General features: G+C 39.5%; 1 protein-coding gene across 4 annotated transcripts in view; it reads right to left on the bottom strand.

The window, feature by feature from the left end:
- The window catches only part of Tnpo1 (transportin 1), an 83,616-nt gene that overhangs the window by 36,394 nt on the left and 29,948 nt on the right, over positions 1-17,274 (bottom strand). For all 4 annotated transcript variants that reach the window (XM_038321931.1, XM_038321933.1, XM_038321932.1 and 1 more), the window contains exons 3-6: positions 16,529-16,604; positions 12,905-13,054; positions 8,180-8,286; positions 5,742-5,875 (exon numbers count right to left, since the gene is read on the bottom strand). In XM_038321931.1, the coding sequence (XP_038177859.1) occupies positions 5,742-5,875; positions 8,180-8,286; positions 12,905-13,054; positions 16,529-16,604 (467 nt within the window). The remainder of the gene's footprint in view (positions 1-5,741; positions 5,876-8,179; positions 8,287-12,904; positions 13,055-16,528; positions 16,605-17,274) is intronic.

The raw sequence follows: 17,274 nt of genomic DNA, 5'->3' as shown, positions 1-17,274 counted from the left end.
TATGGCAAAGGTCAACAAAAAACTCTACAACAAATACCACGGAAAGAAAGTGAACCCACATCCACTGCTGATAGGACTGCAAACTGGTGCAGTCACTACAGAAAACAGTTTGGACAATTATTAAAAGGTAATGACACTATGACCCAGCCATAGCACTCCTTGGTACACTATGTCCAAAGGACTCAACATCCTCCTCCAGACACTGGCTCAGCCATGTTCACTGCTACTCTGTTTATAGCTAGGGAATGGGAACAACCTAGAACAGATAATGAAAATGTGGTACATATACGGTAAAGGATACTATTCAGCCATAAAGGAAATTGAAATCATAAACTTTGCAGGTAAATGGGTGGAACTAGAAAAGATCATGCTGAGTGAGGTAACCCAGACACAGAAACAAAACGTGTGGATCCTCTCATCAGAGGTTCCTAGCTCCAAATCTTCAGATTCTGAGCACATATATCCTGGAGCTACTCTACTGCAGAAACCAGGAAAGTAGACAGGGACTGTCGCTAGAGTATGGGGATGGGGCAACAGGGGGACAAGATCAAGAGAGAGAAGGAAAGAGGAAGGCAAAACAACACATTACAGGTATTGCTATTCTATTGCCCTCAGCTGCCGCCCCCACCCCAAAGTGGAAAGTAAGTCCCTATTGCTGAAAACACCATGCATTTCAAACACAGGCCCCAGAGGCCCCTGAGCTGGAACTGATCTATATGCCCTCCCTTTTAAGGACTAGTTTTCATATTTCATAGTACGAGAAGGCACCATGCAAGCTTTCAAAGAAGGGAAACAACCAACAGCTCTATCCAGCCATGTCGCCTATCAACACCAGCACAACACAATAATCTTACTAAGGGCGCAGCAGTGACCGCATACCTTGGTCCTAGCGGCGCAGCAGCGACCGTATACCTTGGTCCTAGAGGTGCAGCAGCGACCACATACCTTGCAGTAACCAACAGCTCTTTCACTGGACTTAAGACCTGTTTGACAAGATGGGAATCATGCCTGGTACTTACTAGAAACCCAGTCAAGTACCCAGGACAAGTGAATTCATGGATCTTGAAAGGAACCTACACCCACCAACTTACTAACAGCATAATCCTTAACTCCAGCCCCAATGTCTGTCCTTACGCCCAGAGACAAGCACAGTCTTCACTCTCAACAATGAAAATTCTCTTTCAACACTAACAGACCATGCAGAAAACCACAACCAATTAAAATGCAGAGTTATGGAGGCAAGTCCCAGGGGAAACATCAATAAAACAACTCCTGCAACCTAAGGCACAAGGAACTTTTTAGAGAGGGGGTGGGGTAGAAAGGCTGTAAAGCCAGAGGACTGGAGAGAGAGTCTACAGTGAAATTGTGTCTCCTGGGAAGGTCAGAAGCTCCATCTATAAGAATTAATAATTTAAAAAAAAAGAGGCCATTAAATTTGAAAGACAGAAGGAAGGGATGTAGGAGGCTTTGGAGGAAAAAAGGGAGAAATGATGTAATTATACTATAATTTAAAAAGAGTAATAAAAATGTGTGATAAAGTCAAACACAGTTCCAGTCACAGGATGCCTGCTGCAGGCAGGAGAGCAGAAGTCTCAGCTCGAGGTGAGTCCTAGCCACAGGACAAGCCTCTCTCAAACCTCAAACCCAGTTATGGGCCTTGCTAAGACCACGCCTTCTATGCCAGGACAGATCAGCAGTAGGAAGGAGTTTCCAAAGGCTCTGAGGACTGACGTCCAGTGGCATCCCAAGAGGAACCCTACTGTTTAAAAATGAAGTAACCTGGGACCTGGCCTCCGGGAACAACCGAAGTCGAGGGACCTAAATTCAACTAGCCATAGGCCCAGAAGGAGGGACAATCCTGGGAGACAATTGGAGAGAACAAAGGCCAGAAGCTGATGAGCAAAGGTAGCAGGGCTCTGTTCAGGCAGAGAAGTATACAGAAAACGGCAATCTATAGGTGTCTTCGAGCTGAACTCATCAGTTTGAGGTGAAACCACTTAAGTGTCAGCAGGTAGCGTCACCTTTGGAGCCAGCTATCTGTCATGAACTCACACGCCAAAGCTCCCCACATCCACAGCTCCACTCCACCAGCAGGGTGAATAATACTTAGCAGGACTTAAAGTAGGAAGAGTTCCACCTACACAGACCCAGCTGCTTCGACACACTCAGGAAGATGGAAGAACCACAGTGTAGACTGTGGTCTACAAAGCAGTGTAGTCAGCAGAGGACCCTGGCATGCAAAGAAGAGAATCTATCAAAGTGAAGACACTCACCTAAGCTTAAGACCAGAATAAACTATAAGAAAGTTAAGAGCTCCCAAGACAACTGACTTCCTCACAACCTGCACATTCCTAGCATGCTCCAATTTTCAAAGATCCAAGACTCCACGGGTATTTAGTATTTTTACTTTTTCTTGTTTTACTACTTTTAATGTGTTTATACATTTCCACCATAAGGCAATCTTTTTAATGCCCTCTGATTCTTTCCTCTTCTAATATAAAACTTCTAGTAGAATTAAAAATTTTTCTCTGTATTATATGTAGATATTTTGCCTGTGTGTATATATACATATATATATATATACACACAATACATACACATATGTATATCTGTACCATATGCATATGTGTGTGCAGGTCGCAGAGTTCGGAAAAAGGCCATCAGAGCCTCTGAAACTGAGGTTGTGAGCTGCCATGGAGGTGTTAGGAACCAAACCTGGGTCCTCTGAAAGAGCCATGAGTACTCTCAACCACGGAGCCATGTCTCTACCCCATTATTTTTGTATCGTGTTGTGTCTGTGTGCGGGCGGGTATGTGCAGGTAGGTGACTGCAAGTGCCTTCGTAGCTGTCATATGTTAAGAGGTTTGGGTCCTGGGAATAACTTAGGTCCCCTGTCCAGTCTTTTACCTGTCAAGTCATCTCTTCAACACCAACGAATGATCTTTGTAAATTTTATTTGTTTGCTTCTCTGTACATCCCTGGCCAGAGGTGGTGCATGCCTTTAGTATCAGTACCGGAAGAGGCAGAGGCAGGTGGATCTCTGTGAGTCCAAGGCCAGACTGGCCCACAGAGCAAGTTCTAGGACAGCCACCTCCAAAAACCAAAACAAATGAACAAACAAAAAGCCATACATAAAACAACAAAAACCCAGCTTATTTGCTTCTCACTAAATGGAACTGGAAATTGAGCCCACCAAATTAGGTTACTTACTAACAAGATCCCTAAACCAAGAGTCACACAAATTGCAACACAGAACACAAGAAATGTGAAAGGACAAGCCACAAGGTCCCTCAAAGATCCTAAGGAATTCAGACTGAGCGGGTGGCATGACAGATGACCTCCAAAGTTTAACAGCAAAAGATGATCAATGGCCTAAAAAAATGATATAAACACATGGGTGAATTAGGGAAGAAATTAAACCAGCACCTAGAAGAAAGCCAGCAGCAAAGAGGAGGGACTAGACAAAACTGATGAAAGTTTTAGCTATATAGCTAAAAAGGCAAAATAAAAGAGAAATTCAGTAAGTCAATAGAAATTTTGAAAAAAAAAAAAAAGAAAGAAAGAAATGCCAGAAATGAAAATTTACGTAAGTCAAGGGTCAAGATGGCTCTGGGGAGATGCTCAGTAGTTAAGAGCATTGGCTGCTCTTTCAGAGAACTGGGGTTCTTCTCAGCACCCATCGCAGCTCATAGCTGTCTATAACTCCAGTCCCAGACAGTCAACATCCTCTGGTCTCCATTGGTACCACGCAATTGACATACAAGCAGGAAAAATACTCAGGCACATTAAATAAAAATAAACCTTATTAAAAAGAAAAGACAAGGTCAAGGAAACACTACACGCAAACAGAAAAGGTTTTTTTTCAAAGAAACCAAGCCAAACTAAACCAAGCATGACTGCAATGTTCAAGAACTCCAAAGTATGACCAAGAAACCAAACCCAAGAATTTTCAGGACAGAAGAAGCTGAGCCAGAGAAATGGGTCAATATAATCATAGCAGAAAAAATTTCTCAACCCAAAGAAACAGCCACCCAAACAGAAAAGCCACTTAAAATGCCTGCATTAACATCAAGAACTTGTTCAGAGAACACACGGTGGCCAAGTATAGGTACAAAGCAAGGACACAGCAGGGAAAGTTCTTGGGAAAACCATCACCTTACTAACAATTCAAACCCACTCAAACTTGGGAACAGTAACACAACCTGCACCACAGACACAAAAGCACCCATGGAATGCAACACAGGGTCCGGAAATAAACTTGTCTGTGGCTACCCAGGGTCTCAAAACAAACACTGTAAACTGGGTTATCTGAACATTAACAACCAACTAGATATTAGATATTAGATATTTAACTTTGTTAAATAAAAAAAACAAAACCAAAATGGATCAAAACCCTTAATGTAAACTGCTAGAGGAACACAGTATAGAAAAATGAGAAAACCTCTGACAATTACCTATCAAAGATCAATATCCAGACTCTATAAAGAACTCAAACAAAAAAATCACTAATGGAATAATGAATTGGACATTCTCAAAGAAATATAGAATGATCAATAAACATCTGAAAGTGTTCCACATCTTTAGGCATTAGTGAGATGTAAATTAAAACCACATAATATTTCATCTTATACCCACTGGAATGGCTACAATAAATAAGCAAATAAAAATAAATAAGACATACAGCAATTATAGCTATTAGTTGGGTCATAATATTCCATCCCACTGGCTCTTTTCAACTCTGTAGCCAGAGAGCTAGCATGAATTTATTTCTTGATTAAATTCTGCATTTACAAGTACAACTCAGTTTCATTTCAGACACTTCATCTTGCACTGTATTTACTTTTCAACAGCTATTTGGTAGTGTCTATAATCTGCACTGAAGTCTATTTATCTTTGAGTGATCGATTATTTTAGGCTATGATTTCTAGTTATATGCAAATACATCTGTCTATTCTATGGAAATACATGAAAAATTAACAACAAAAATAAAAATCAAAGGAACTGACAATTCACAGAAACAGCAATACCTTCTGAAATAAGAGTTAGGGAAACCAACCAACAACACCCAAAACAAAAGCCAACAAGTTCAACAGCTTAGGGAAACACAGGAGACGTGACATACTTCCATTAACACATTGCAATTATAATTTGCTAGGGAACTGATGGCAATCGGCTTCATCGGGACTAACTCATCTTCTAATAGTATTTTGACCACTACAAGGCAGCATCACTTTAGGGGCTGCTAAGGTGAAAATGGACACCAGTCCAGCCTGACTTGAGGCCCACCATGTCATTTCATGGTATATAAAAAGGTTCTGGTGCCTGTGTTAAATGACTGCCCACTCTCTACAACTAGATCCAAAACTTTTAAAGTGACAATAGTCAACAACTCAATGAAAACATGTTTTCATCACAATTCAGTCAGTTTACCCATCACAGGATAAAAAGCCAAAGGAGAGGACAGAACTGAAACTGAAAACAGAAGTAGACAAGAAAGAGGATATCTTGTTAAAAGTTCAAACAACATCAGCTAATCTTGTTCACCACAATGGACACAGGTATGTCAACATTGCACGGGGAGAAGAATTTTAATTATTCAGCTACAGATGAAGGTATTTGGATGTGACAAAGCAGATAACTTAAAAAACAACTTCCCGGAGCTATTCTTGGTCTTAAACGAAAGAATGTAATGGTCTATCAGGCTTCAACCAGCTTACAAGCTAACAATGCCATATACACACCTTATTTTGGGACTACTGTGCTTGAAAAACTGTAAAAATTTGGGAATCATGATGTTGAGAGGGCGATCTAAAACATCACTATCTAAAATCTCAGCAGAGTCTTCACAGATCTTCTGAAGGGCACCAAATGCTCCCTGTAAGAGACAGATTGATAGCATTAGAACGCACTGAAGACAACTGCAGACAACTGCGAGTGGAAGGAGGGGCACACCGGCTGTAATCCCAGCACCGGGGAGACCACTACACTAGCTTGAGACCAGTCTAGACAACATGGCAAGACCCCACTCTCAAAGGAAAAAACTAGAACAAAGCAAAACAAAGAAAAAAATCAAGATATGTGGACTACTAACAAATTTATGTTCTCAGCCCACATGCTTTATAAAACTTAAAAACAAATTAATTCAGAGTATCAAAATATCACCCTAATGATGTATTTAACTTTTAGTATTAAGTAAGTTAAAACTGGAAAATATTTTGATTAGTTGAGATATAATAAATAGCATCTAAAATTTCTAATTCCACTGAAATATCAATTTTAAGTCTATATTAAAATTATCTTATTAAATGGTAAAATAAATTTTCTTTTTTTTTTTTTTTTTTTTGGTTTTTCGAGACAGGGTTTCTCTGTAGTTTTGGAGCCTGTCCTGGAACTAACTCTTGTAGACCAGGCTGATCTCGAACTCATAGCGATTCACCTGCCTCTGCCTCCCAAGTGCTAGGATTAAAAGCATGCACCACCACTGCCAGACTGATAAAATAAATTTTCATAGAAATGTATTTAACCACTGTAACATGAATTCCTTTTGTAATATATCTTACCAATAATTTTTGAAACAATCATATACAAGCCATATATTGGGAAACTGACAACATAATATACTAACAGGAGATTCAAGCTGACAGCTACTTCCCTTAATCATCTTGGTAATAAAAATGACAAAACAAAACAACAAAAACACAAAAAAAACCTCCAAACAGCAACAAAAAACAAACAACAATGCAGTCAAATTCCATTAAAAACAAACATTTAGAAATATTGTGTGAGGATCTAGAAAGCCTGCATATTTAGCAAAGCAACTTGCAATCACTATAGTTTTTACACTGTCACTGTGTTCCCAGGGTTGCAGCATGCCCTAAGAGTGACTTAGGAGACTAATCTCCCAAGTCCCCCTCTCTTCTCTCCTGGATCACTAGTCATAAAACCACCTGACGCCATCTTGTTCACTTATACCTCCAAGCCGTGCTACTGTCAAGTCAAAGCATCTAAGATGGGTTTCCGCCCATGTGGCGGCACACAGTTTCCATCCTAGCACTCTGAAGCAAAGGTAGTAGATGGATCTCTATGAGCTCTAGGCCACCCAGAGCTACACTGTAAGATTCTGTCAAAGAAAGAAGGAAGGAAGGAAGGAAGGAAGGAAGGAAGGAAGGAAGGAAGGAAGGAAGGAAGGAAGAGACAGACAAAAAAAATTTGGCTTGCTATTAAATCAAATAGTACAGTGTTCATCAACATTGAGAAACTAAGAAGGGAATTCCAACTGGGCATGGTGGCTCCTGCCTGCAACCCCAGCCTTTGGGAGGGAAGAGGACTAGAAGAGTTCAGGGTCACAATGAGACTGTCTCAAAATACAAATCCATACATTTTCTTCATTTCCCCCAAAACAATAGTTTTACAGATTTTACCAGTGGTGATAAATAATTAAAACAACAACAACAACAAAACATGCAAAGCAAAACCTAAGAAACTAAAACACAAATCAAGAGGTCAGAATTAATTATGATTAAAATGTTCGTGTCAGGCTGGCGTGATGGCTCAGCTATAAAAGGCTAGGATCAAAATAAAAATATATAAAAATGTTTATGCCTCTTATTGTATGTCATTTAGAGAAACTAAAAACAATTTATGGTCTGGTATTTTGGTAAACTTCGGTTTACCTTTAAATATATAAGACATCAATGAGGGGCTGGGAAGGTGGCTCACCAGTAAGGTAAGAATGCTTGTCACTCTTGCAGAGGACCCAAGTTTGGTTCTCAGCACCCACACAGTAATTCAAAACCACCAGTAACTCCAGTTTTAGGGGAATCTGGTGACTTCTTTTGACCTTGAGAGCACACATGCAGTGCATACATACATACATGCAGGCAAAAAGTTCCCACCCATAAAATTAAAAAATAAAACAATAAAAAAATTAATTTATTAAACATAAAAACAGCTTTAATCACATGCATGTAACATTTAAGAAAAACTTTACAGAGACAATGCATTTCCTTATAGGAAACAGTGATGATTTTTGTCACATTATTTTCAGAAAACAGTAAAAGGTAACAAATATAAAATACAAAGACAACTTTAGGCTTCTGAGCTTTGAAGCTGTCTATTTGAGAAGAATCTTCCTGAAGGTTAACATATGCAGACAGACCTAAGAAGCAAGCAGCCTTACCTCACAGGTGTTGTAATCCTCAGAATCCAGCAGGCTACAGAGCTTTGGTAAGAGATCAGGCCAATTCTGCAGTTCTCCCTTGGAGGCTATGGTTGTAATTAAAATACCTAGAAAGACGACACACATTTGGAGATTACGGCACTGTGTGAGAGGCATGCACAAACACACTTCAAAACATGCCAAGAGGCCCAAACTGCAATCAGAGTTACATTAAAGATATCACTCTTATTAGCCTTTAGGCAAGAATCAGCTAGGTACCGAGATCTTATGTTAAAATATAACAAAACACAGGGACTCCGTGGTCACTAAAACTGTAATCCCAGACTTGGAAGATGAATGCAAAGTCAAGCCGGGCTCAGTGATGCAGACCTTTAATCCCAGCACCTGGGGCACAGAGGCAGGTGGGTCATCTATCAGTTTGAGGAAAAAGCCTGGTCTATAGAGGTCTTCCAGGACCACACAGAGAAACCCTGTCCCCCCCAAAACCAACCAACCAAGGGGAAAACCCAAACAAAACTTCAGAAACACCAAGTGGACTAAACAGACACACCTACAACTGGAATGCCATTGCTTTGCCAGGGAAACATTAAAGAATGGTGACAACTCCACATTCTAGAGGCCATAATTCTACTATTCCAGAGAAAAAGAATACTAATACCAAGAAAAGCTGAAACCTTGAAAACGGACACATTTTCAGTGTTCAGAGCTGTGAGAGCTGGGCATAATGTCACACGCCTGTAACTCCCACACTCAAGAGAAAGCGGGGGCCAGATAGGTAGCTGACTTGGATTCCACAAAAACAAAAATATAAGAACCATAAATATGTTTGATAATACTTATTCAAATCTTAAGAATTTAAAAGAATATTTTGGGGGATGGAGATGGCTCAACAGTTAAGAGCGTTCAATCTCCAGTACCCACATGTTGGTTCACAACCATGTATAATAGGATATGCTAATCTCTTCCAGCATGCAGGTGTACAGGTAGAGCACTCATACATAAATCATAAATAAATAAAATTTTAAAAAAGCCCACTTTGGTTCCAATAAGGTTATTTCTATGAATTACTCTTAAACTTTTTCACAAGTGTATAAGCATACTTAAAACAATATTTATTGGAATAGTAAAATTACAAACAAGCTATGTATTATTTTATAAGGTAAGCAATTCATTCATCCAAATGAGTTAGCATGAAATCATTAAAATGAAGTACCTTCCCAATAAACTCTCTTGACAAGATTCACAGATACTTTAGAAAACAGGAAAAGGAAGAAATTAAACTTAGGTGCAGCAGGCACACGGCTGTATCTGCAGCACAGGAGTGAAGAGAAAGCAAGATCCCATCTCAAAATAAACTTTGAAATTTTTAAGGTGGGTGGTGGTGGTGGCGCACGCCTTTCATCCCAGCACTCAGGAGGCAGAGGCAGGAGAATCTCTGTGAGTCCAAGGCCATCCTGGTGTACAAAGCGAGTTCCAGGACAGGGTTCAAAGCTAAACAAAAAAAGGCCCTGTCTCAAACAAAACAAAACAAAAACAAAAAACTTAAACCTAAAGTTGCAAGTTTACTTTTACAATCAGAAATCTCTAGTTAAAATATTTACTAAGTTCTTAATATGGCATCAATATTGCACTGGGCGATAAGAAATCTAAAATTAGCAATGGTCCTTGCCCTCAGGAAGCTCAGCCATTTGGCAATGTGGCACACTGGACTGGCACACCTGCGAGTACTGCAGCTATGGCATCCTAAGGGAAGTCAGAGACGCTGACTAACCTTACAGTCCACAGGAGCCCAGCCACAAAAACTATCTAACCTAATGTCAAGAGGGAAGGCTGTAAAATGCTTGTCTAGATGAAGCTCTACACATTAATAATGTAACACACACTATACACCTCTCAATTCTGTCAAGGTTGATGAGTAAAGATCTGTTCTCCAGTTCTTAGAAACGCCTTTTAGATGAGCTATTTACAAAACGTGTTCCCAAAAGTGCTTTAAATCTTCTCATGTGAACTAAGATTAACTAGTTTAAGAAATGATTTTAAAAAATTCCCAGATTTCTTGGAAACTGAGGTTTTACAACATGCTCAGTTATTTTCCTGAAGCAAAAAATGACTTGAGAAAACAAACAAAACAACAACAACAACAACAAAAAAAAAAAGAAAGAAAGAAAAAAAAATTCACAAGTCTAGGCAAGGCTTCATGTGAACTACCTCCACCCCAATAAAGTACCTTAAATTCTAGGTGACGGATTACAAACAAGTGATTTTAATATTGGGTGCCGTCCAGTAACTTCTCTCTGCAGTCGCTCCTTCTGTTCTGGCATCTTTACTCTCCAACAATGGAGGGGTTTTTCCTTTTATTAAAGTTATTCTTTGATAATTTCATCACCCTAGTTACTGTCACCCTCACCTTCTCTTATCTCATTCTTCTCAACAAACACCCGCTTTCTTCCTACAAATTCCTTTTCCATATTCATCTGTTTTGTGAACCGTCCTTCAGCACTATGCACGAGAGCTTGGTGGGCTCACCAGTGTGTACATGAGCGAGGACAATGATTACATTCCCCCAGACTCTTTCAGAAGTCAGCAGTAGTGGGACCCCATGAGCCCCTCTTCCACCCACGGCGGACTGCTCAGGGGGCCAGGCTCGGGCAGTCCCAGGACAGAAGAATTAGAAGATGGCCTTTCACAGCCCTTCTCACTAGATTCCAGGACTGACATTCCTCTTACCGCTTCTTCTGTGATGCTTCCAGCACTGTTAGAGAGGGTGGAACAGGGCCGAGCACTTAACTATCACTCAATCTCAACACATGAACAGCTATAAATCTGCATATTTTAAGCTTTTGTTATTTTGTTGTCTTGTAGAGTCACTGGTCTTTTATTTTTAATTAACAACACAAGGCAGATAATTAACTGATCTGTTTAACTATTTCAAGTTGATAGATTTATATAGTTAATAAACACTCAGATTTTATAGTAATGTGAACTGTAGTAAGGCTTGCCCATCTGGCAAATTGTATGTAAACATTCAAAAACACTAAGGGATATCTAATCTGTATGTAAAAATAAAGAAATATGAAATATACTCACTACCCTTTATGCCAGTCTTTGGCACATGCCAATCATTGTTTCATCTAATCTATCCAGCCACCTTTGACTCATAGTTACTTTATTATATTTCACACATCACTTGGAAACATACTGCAGTTACATCTGAAGTTAGATTAAGAACTGCTGGTTACACTGAAAATCTTCAGTGGCCTCTCACAATCAGAATGCCAGACAGAGTACATAATAAAAACTAGACCTAACACCCAAGAGTGGACAGACTGTGAAATGCTATCAAGAGGCACAGATCACAGCCATCAATAGCATTTCTACTTCGAAGTGAGAACAAAAGATGACAAGGCTCAGGGTGGTGGGTGGTTATCGTGCCTGAGGCCAGGGGGTCAATTCCTAAAACCACAGGGGAAAAAAATCCTAAAATAAACCCAGGTCCCAAATGCTTTCAAAGGCTGTTGGTAAAGGAAATCCAGTCTTCACTCACTGCAAGTCAACTCTTCTCTCCTAGTGCTTCCAACCTTACAGTTAGTACCCTGAATTCTACAGTCTGGACTACATCCTAAAGCCAGGGTTATGATACCACAGCTTAGGGAGCCGACAATCTCACAATGAATTTCTGTATCTCACCCATTTCTTTTCTTTTGCTAAATTGCTTTTCCTTAGGGTGGACTTCTTTCCTTGGCTTTACATAGAGATCGTGGCAGGCTCCATTCTTTTTACTAACACCAAGAGCTGGCAATGCCTTGATACACTAGCACGTAAGACTAACCTACAGAGCCGGAGTCTGTACCCCTAAACTACAAATGTACCATACTTCTGAAACCCGAAGTCAGAATGATACTCTTTAATATGGAAATGCCGGAGGAGAGTCAGAGCCTCACAGACATAAACAGTACTTCTAAAACTTAAAAGACAAACTGTATAAAAAAACTTAAGATCCTCTCCCCAAACAAGGAATACTTAATGAGACATTGATCCATTTCACAGACTTTCATTTAAACAACCTCCTAGATTAACAGTGAGCATTCCAGGTCCTGGTCAACGACAGCTTCTTAAACCCATGGCACCTGGACAGCGGAGGTGCATGAAGTACGTGGAGCCGCCTATTTCTGTGGGGAGCTGCTGTCATGCATACTGAGCAAACAGTCAGCAGTGTGCTCCCAAAGTCACCCACGCCAGCAGTTATAATTATTTTAATTTACTGCTACATAAACAGTTTTTCAATGCCTGAAACCAAGCTGAACACCGAAAAGCCTTAAAAAGCAAAGAAACAAACCCTGTGGTTGGAGCAGATACAAAGAAGGCTCGTACTACAGGCAAATAGTAAAACTTTAGAATCCTGTACTTAAGCCTGTTGCCATGAAACAGGACTCTCTGTACCTGTAAGAGTGACACTATGATGACCCAAGGTATTGAGACAACAAGGAATCCCAGTGTATATAATCTCAAAGACGTCCTAATTTCAGTCCTTGACGCCCCACTCTAACCAAATGATTAATCAGCAGCCATTGGCCTTGGCTTCCCAGGGTTGCAGAGCTCTTACTGCAATGGTGAAAACTATATGTGAGGATTTAAATTAAACAAAAACTCCTGCAAAAATAGCATCCCATTTCTAAATGCATTTTAGTTACAAAAAGGATACAAAATTTCTCTAACAGAACTTACCAACAGTGGCTCTGATCAGAGGAGAGGAATCACCAATATTATTTAGACATTCACTTTTGATGAAGTCCGTTACCCCGTTTGGGAAGTTCTGGAAATGAGCTTTCACATTATTCTTCAAGATCAGACCGCTCAGGGACCTTGTGGGCTCATCTGTGAGAAGCAGTAACACAACTGAGTTCTAAAAGATTCCTTATTCCAAAAGGTACCAACAGCAATCACTTTAAAAGCATTTATGTTGAAAGTTGATTCCAACATTCCAATTTCTGTTGGGGCAGCTGGCCCAATCCCTGCGTTCAGGGGCGTGGCTGCTCCAGCGGGGTAGCATTCCCCTTAAATAGGATTGGGGAACTGGAAGGTGCCCCGTTCGTTTGCCCCGCGCTCACCTTCGGCTCCGCTGGACCCTTGGTTCTGTAAGTTCCCTTATCTCCCTTTGTATTAAAATTGAATAATTATAAAAGGACTATTTTTGGTTATTTCCAATCTTTGCCGCATCAAATTTCTTTCTGCTATAGCTGGTTTTAAAAATCACCAATTATCAAAAATCAGCTCTACAATTTACGGTTCAGGGTTTCTCAACTTTGGTACTGCTGACATTTTCAGAGTAATTTAATACGTTTAGTGGCATCTATGGCACCTATTCAGACGATGGCAATCTAAAATATTTTCAGAGAATGCTAAATGTCTCCTTGAAAACTCCTCCTGAGAATTACAAAAATCCTTCCGGGCTGCAGAGGGAGGGAGCAAATACACACGATATCCAGGGTCACGTTCCCATCACATACTGCCGTGTTTTACCCGTCTACTGCGGAGAACAGCAAAGCAAAACTCTCCCAAATCATAGTTCTCTCCTGAAAGATGCTTAATTCACTGCTGGTGCTAACAGATGATACTAGGCTAGCTGACATTTCTAAAGTTTGTTATACACCAACATTACTGCAGTCAATCCTTACACCCTTTCAAGGTAGGCAATAACCCAATACTCAGTTAAGAACTTGCAACCTGAATCAAAAAAGACTTAACGCAGGCCAAGTACAATAAAAGATACCTTTATTTCAAATCAATGACTTTGTTTTATCTAGTTATTATGTCAGACTTTTAAATGATCTAAACCTGGCAGTGGTGGCATATGCCTTTAATTTCAGCACTTGGAAAGAGAGGCAGGATTTCTACGTTTCAAGACCAGCCTGGTATACAGAGTGACATCAGGACTGCCAAAGATACACAAAGAGACTCTGCCTCAAAAAAACCAAAAAATAAAAAATAAAAATCTAAAATTATCAATCAGGTGTGGTGGCATACACCTTTAATCCCAGCACTCAGGAGACACAGGAAGGCGGAAAGGGTCAGCTTGGGCTAGATAGGAGAGAAGGGCTAAATAGAGACCCTGTCTCAAACAAAGTCACACGGGACCACTGGCTGGAAAGCCAAGTGGTAGCACCTAGCTCTCTGGGCCTCCCTCCTCCATACAAGACACAGGAGCCCACGGGGCTGCAGCTGGATGCGTGCGTGTAAGACAGAAAACACAGGCAGTCCCCAACTCATAGAGGTTGGCTCACAATCACTTCTAACTCCATCTCCAGGGGACCTATCAAGGGCACCCCCCACACACACAGCAAACACTGACACACAAGTAGGAAAAAAAGGTGCAAAAGTCAATGTAATGTTACTACAGTGAAGCTGTCTTTTTATTAAAAGACAAAGTCATGTTTCTTCTCTAAAGTGGACAGCCATAAGGCTAACAGTAGAGGCTGCCTGGCTTTCTTTCTTAGAAAAATTAGTTATGGTACTCTTCTGGGCTTAAGGGAGGTAAATTTATCAGTGGCATAAGAAGAAACAAAGAAGTTTTATACAAATACAGAATTCCCACTATATCCTTTGAAGAATGCATAAGAAATAGACAAAATAAACTTGAGGTCAAAAAAAATGTGAATATCTTGCGGATTTATAATTTAATAGGTCTGTGGGGGGGGCTTAGCTGTCTCTAAAATGTAAATTCTTCTCATTATTTGAACTATGAATTTTTTTAAAGTATCTTTGCATGCCAAGAAATTCTTAACAAAAAAATATAATACTGTAACAACTTATTTGTAAGTAGGGTAAGAAAAGGATAGAGCACAAACAGGTTAAAATTTTTAAAAACCAGAATCTCATTCATAAATATTTAAGTTCTTTTTAAAAGAGTGTGTGTCAGTCAGGTGTGGTGGCACACACCTTTAAACCCAGGATTTAGGAGGCAGGGGCAAATGAATCTCTGAATTTGAGGCCAGCCTGGTCTACAGAGCAAGTTCCAGGACAGTCAGGGCTACACAGAGAAACCCTGCATTGGGGTGTGGGGTCTGCTTCTCTACAAATGAACTACACCTCCAGTCTAAATATTGATCACAAACTAGTGTGTGAAAAGATTTCTCTATACTAAGAAAAACAATATACTCCTTAGTATTTACCAAAGCAGAATAGTAATTACTGATTTGAAAGATAAACTAAAAGAATTTCTAGTTTAAAACCTAGATTTAGTTTAAACTTTTTATTATGTCCCTCGATCACAAAAGCCACAAAAGTAACTAGGAAATCATCCGAGAACAAATCCAAAGATTCACTAGAGTATAGGTCAATTATCAAATCTTTACTTCCGTAATGTGCTAGAGGCTGGGGCTGAGAGCTTGTGGAATCTGGGTGTCCAACAGGCATTTCCAACTGGAAGAAGCAAGAAGGTTCCATGCCTTAGTGTCAGAGTCCAAACAGCTTACTTTACAACTCCAAGCACAGTATTTTTACTATGGCTTTTTGAAACACCCAATGCCAAATAAGGGAGAGTGCTCTCATTTAGAGGCCAGCAAACTGTCAATACTTATCTAAGTGTCTGCAGTGTTCCAGGAAGGGACGTTCAACCTCAGCGTTATGATGAACACACCTCACTATAATATGCGCTCAGTGAGGCAATGATCATTGCTTGTTTTAGTCGTATTTATTTCCCATGGCCTATACAGTGTCTGACAAAGAGGTGGTGCTAACAGATAAGTAATCTGTGAAATAAAGTGCAGAAGGACACGTGACATGGATTAGGAACCATCAAAGACTCAAAATGCAAGACTAGTTAGCCTTAAAGTACTGTAGGAATAACTTAAAATGAAAACTAATAGTTAATGACTCTATCATTTGTGAATAACTTTAAAATAGTATATAATCATAAATTAGAATAACGTTCAGAGACAACAATTACCAGGTGGTAAAGTGCTTTCATTTTGGCTAAATAGCTTTTTAGGTTTTTTGTATAACGAACATACACATATATTCAGGTAATTATTAAACCCTACATTCAATCTGTAAACTAGTAAAAGCCAGTCTTTGTTATACTCATGTATAAACACTGAAACAAAACACCAAGTCATACCTGTGCACCACATTTTCTAGCTGAAAACAACAAAGGGACTTATATCGACTTCCAATCAGAAGAATTGTTATTAGCCATCTGAAAAATAGACGGGCAGTAACTCTACGCAGACACCTGACATCCATCAATCAGATGGCAAAATGAAATCCTCTGAAATGAATACTTCACAGCATGTAGATCTTAATGGTGATAAAAGATATTTTTAGTTAATTATCTACACAAGCTCTACTTACCTTCAGATTTTAATTTTGTAAGAACAAAAATCAAGTAGTTGTTAAAATCTGGATATTGATTGAGTTGTTCCAGTTTCTAGAACAAATGGTAGTTAAGGAAACTTCTCTGTATAATCTAGGAAAGAAATTAAGCATCTTTAAATCTAATAATCGATCCTTTGGCTTCCACTTTTCCTAAGAATAATTTGCTTATTAAATCAAACTTGATGTTATTTACAACAACACTAGTACTTATTTTAAAAAGACCAAACCTTTCGGTTCCTTCTGGCTAAATGCGCATCAGGTATATTCAATAAGACACAAGTGAAGGAAAGGTCTGTGTGACCAGCAAAGCAATGCATTTTCAAAGGCAGAGTGGGTAACTTACAAACAACCTAACCTAGTAAGTACTTAATTACAAAAAGGCAAAAAAAAAAAAAAACATCCTAAAGAAATAAAAACAGTATTTTTGAGCTCAAGAGCTTGAGGAAATTAAGAAAGATGGCCTTTTTTGTTTTTGACTCGTCTGTTCTTTAGAATTTAAAAAGGATAAAATGCCATTTATGCCCATGTCTCCACACCAATTCTTTACCAGATATGAAGTCAGTCAAGTCAATTCCCTTTCACGCCAGATAACACGTGAGGACACAAACTGGCAGGTAACAGTGACATAATGCTCTAATCCTTTCAAGCCCCGACTCTCAAATCAGTAGTATGCTTGTCAAGTGTTTTACTGCACAAAGAGATTAAAATGTTTTTTACTGAAG

The sequence above is a fragment of the Arvicola amphibius genome, chromosome 3, assembly GCF_903992535.2.
Source record: "Arvicola amphibius chromosome 3, mArvAmp1.2, whole genome shotgun sequence".
NCBI classification, from domain to species: Eukaryota; Metazoa; Chordata; class Mammalia; order Rodentia; family Cricetidae; genus Arvicola; species Arvicola amphibius.
This window is presented reverse-complemented; position numbering and strand designations above follow the sequence as displayed.